General features: G+C 54.6%; 1 protein-coding gene across 1 annotated transcript in view; it reads left to right on the top strand.

Annotated features, from left to right (window-relative positions):
• The first annotated feature begins 555 nt into the window (after positions 1 to 555).
• The window catches only part of LOC123977797 (creatine kinase B-type-like), a 5,989-nt gene continuing 3,670 nt past the window's right edge, over positions 556 to 2,874 (top strand). Inside the window, exons 1-2 of the mRNA XM_046060772.1 lie at positions 556 to 1,290; positions 1,839 to 2,051. Coding sequence (XP_045916728.1) covers positions 1,859 to 2,051 — 193 coding nt within the window. The 5' untranslated portion in view covers positions 556 to 1,290; positions 1,839 to 1,858. The remainder of the gene's footprint in view (positions 1,291 to 1,838; positions 2,052 to 2,874) is intronic.

Below are 2,874 nucleotides of genomic sequence, written 5' to 3'. Positions count from 1 at the left end.
GGGGGGTATAAAAAGCTGAGACGCGCTGTAATCCTCAGCAGCAGAGCCGGATCCGCTTCAGACCACATCCCAGCAGACTGAACCGACAGGTAGGAACACCTCTAATGCTGACCAATCACAACGCAGCTGATCAATGAGTTCACCAGGATCAGTTTAACATGCGGGAGAGTGCGCGCGCTCTGCGGTGATCAGACGGTGTGTTCACAGAACAAAGGAGCAGACGGACCGGGCTGTAACGGTAGACCTGCAGACAGCCCCCCCCCCCACCTCTCCGGCTCTCTCTCCGCATCCCAACGACCTTGCGGTCCGTCCCGGTCTGCAGGTGTTGCGCAGTCTCCTTGGACCCGAACCTGCAGCATCTTAATGATCCGCATTAATCTGTGAACCGGTACCAACAAAAGGTCTCGTGAATAAATAAATCCACCTTAACTCCGGTAATCAGCTGAGCGCGCGCCTCTGATTATCGCTATTATTGGTTTTCAGCGTCATTAAGGGCTCTGACCCACTGCGCATGCTCAGGTCTGTATTGAATATTTTATTGTGTTTTAGCGGGATAATCCCGGACCCGGTGTTCCGCCTCAGCCATCATAAAGAGGTAGATGATCTGCCGGTGGAGACCCGGTTCCTGTGTCGGTTTCACCACCAGAACCCGGTTTGGTTCGGCAGATTCGGTCGTGCTGAAGGTGACCGGGGTGTCGCGAGGTGCGGCGGCCGCGCGGTGAAGGGTTAAACCGGCCTGCTGCTGCGTCACTCCGGCCTCCCGCAGCTCCGAGTCCCGGTTCACACTCTGCTGTTCTCCCCTCAAGGCTTTCCTCATCCGAGACGAGCCGAGCCGAGCCGAGCCGAATTCTGATTTAAATCAGTTTTCATTCGAAACGTTTTGATGGAGGAGGAAGGACCTGAGTACACGTTAGAGGTACTTTTACTGCAGTGCAGTACTTCCCTCTGACAGCTCACCGGTTATAAACAATCGATCCTTAAAGTTTTTATTTTAGATCAGAAACTTTATTTGTCCCCAAACATCTCAGAGGACAGGAAGTAACACTGGTTACAGATCCAACAGCTGTTCTGATCTGTTCAGGAGAACCGGGTCCTCCTCAGTACAGGACATTTGGCCCTCGCTCCAGGCCAATCACAGAGCAGCTGATCAAAAGTAGCAGCCAGATTCCCGGATGTTAAAAACACATTAAGCTGTTTCTGGGTCGCAGCTGGAAACATCATGAAAACCTGGATGTGAACTTGGAGAACCAGAGTCGCTGCGTCACCAGCTGTCCTCGCGGTGAACTTCAGGTAAAGCTCACAGTGAACGTGTTGCTGCAGTAACAGAATATCTGACTCCGCCCACTTCCTGTCCTGCAGCCGCTCGTGGTTTCACCTTCAGCTAGCGAACAGCGTGCAGGACGCTCGCCGACCGTTTCCGTCCTCGTTTACTAGAGCAGCGGTCAGACCTTTGAAACAACACACCTGGACCTGGGCAGGTAAACCTCCGGAGGTCCAGCTGCTTACTGGAAACAGCGACCCCACCCAAGCAGCCAATCATCTTACAGAGGTAACAGTCAGCTCGCTAACATCTGATGCTAATGGGCGCTGACGTTACCCATCAGCCGGTGGCGCTGACCGCCGGGGGAGGGTGCGGTCCATGTTAGGGACGTCTGAAATCGTACTTCAACATTCAGAAATATCTTTAAACAGTTACAGGAAAGAAAGACCTGCTGAACTTCTGTTTCCGCCTCTTTTGGAGGGTCCAAGTCTTAAGGGGGTCAGACCCCCCTAATCGCATGTTTAGTCCATCAAACGCCGCCTTCAGTCTCTGACTGATGATGACTACCTGTCCCCAGGTGAGCAGCCGGACGACATCATGCCTTTCGGAAACACCCACAACAAGCTGAAGATGAACTACTCGGCGGAGCAGGAGTACCCCGACCTCAGCCAGCACAACAACCACATGGCCAAGGTGCTCACGCCCGAAATGTACGCCAACCTGCGGGACAAGGAGACGCCCAGCGGGTTCACCCTGGACGACATCATCCAGACCGGTGTTGACAACCCAGGTAACAGCCCCCGATGGGGTAAAAAACCCTGACCGGGTAAAAACCACTGACCGGGTAAAAACCAAAGACCACCAACCAGGTACAAGTCCCCTGACCAGGGAACAACCACAAGACCCCCAACTAGGTAACAGCCCCCTGACCGGGTAACAACCACAGACTTCCAACCAGGTAACAGCCCCCTGACCAGGTAACAACCACTGACCGGGTAAACACCACAGACCCCTAACCAGGTAACAGTCCCCAATGGGGTAACAGTCCCCTGACCGGTTAAAAAACCACAGACCCCTAAACAGGTAACAGTCCCTGACGGGGTAACAACCCTGACCGGGTAAAACCACAGACCCCCAACCCGTCAGGGACTGGTTAACAGTCCCCTGACCTCTGCCCCCTAACCAGGTAAAAACCACTGCCCCCCAACCAGGTAACAGTTCCTGACCGGGTAAAAACCACTGACCCCCAACCAGGTAACAGTCCCTGACCGGGGGAAAAGCCACTGACCCCCAACCAGGTAACAGTCCCTGACGGGGGAAAAACCACTGCCCCCCAACCAGGTAACAGTCCCTGACGGGGTAAAAACCACTGACCCCCAACCAGGTAACAGTCCCCTGACCGGGTAAAAACCACCGACCCCCAACCAGGTAACAGTCCCCTGACCGGGTAAAAACCACCGACCCCCAACCAGGTAACAGTCCCTGACCGGATAAAAACCACTGACCCCCAACCAGGTAACAGTCCCTGACCGGATAAAAACCACTGACCCCCAACCAGGTAACAGTCCCCGACCGGGGGAAAAACCACCGACCCCCAACCAGGTAACAGTCCC

This window comes from Micropterus dolomieu, linkage group LG10 (assembly GCF_021292245.1).
Source record: "Micropterus dolomieu isolate WLL.071019.BEF.003 ecotype Adirondacks linkage group LG10, ASM2129224v1, whole genome shotgun sequence".
NCBI classification, from domain to species: Eukaryota; Metazoa; Chordata; class Actinopteri; order Centrarchiformes; family Centrarchidae; genus Micropterus; species Micropterus dolomieu.
This window is presented reverse-complemented; position numbering and strand designations above follow the sequence as displayed.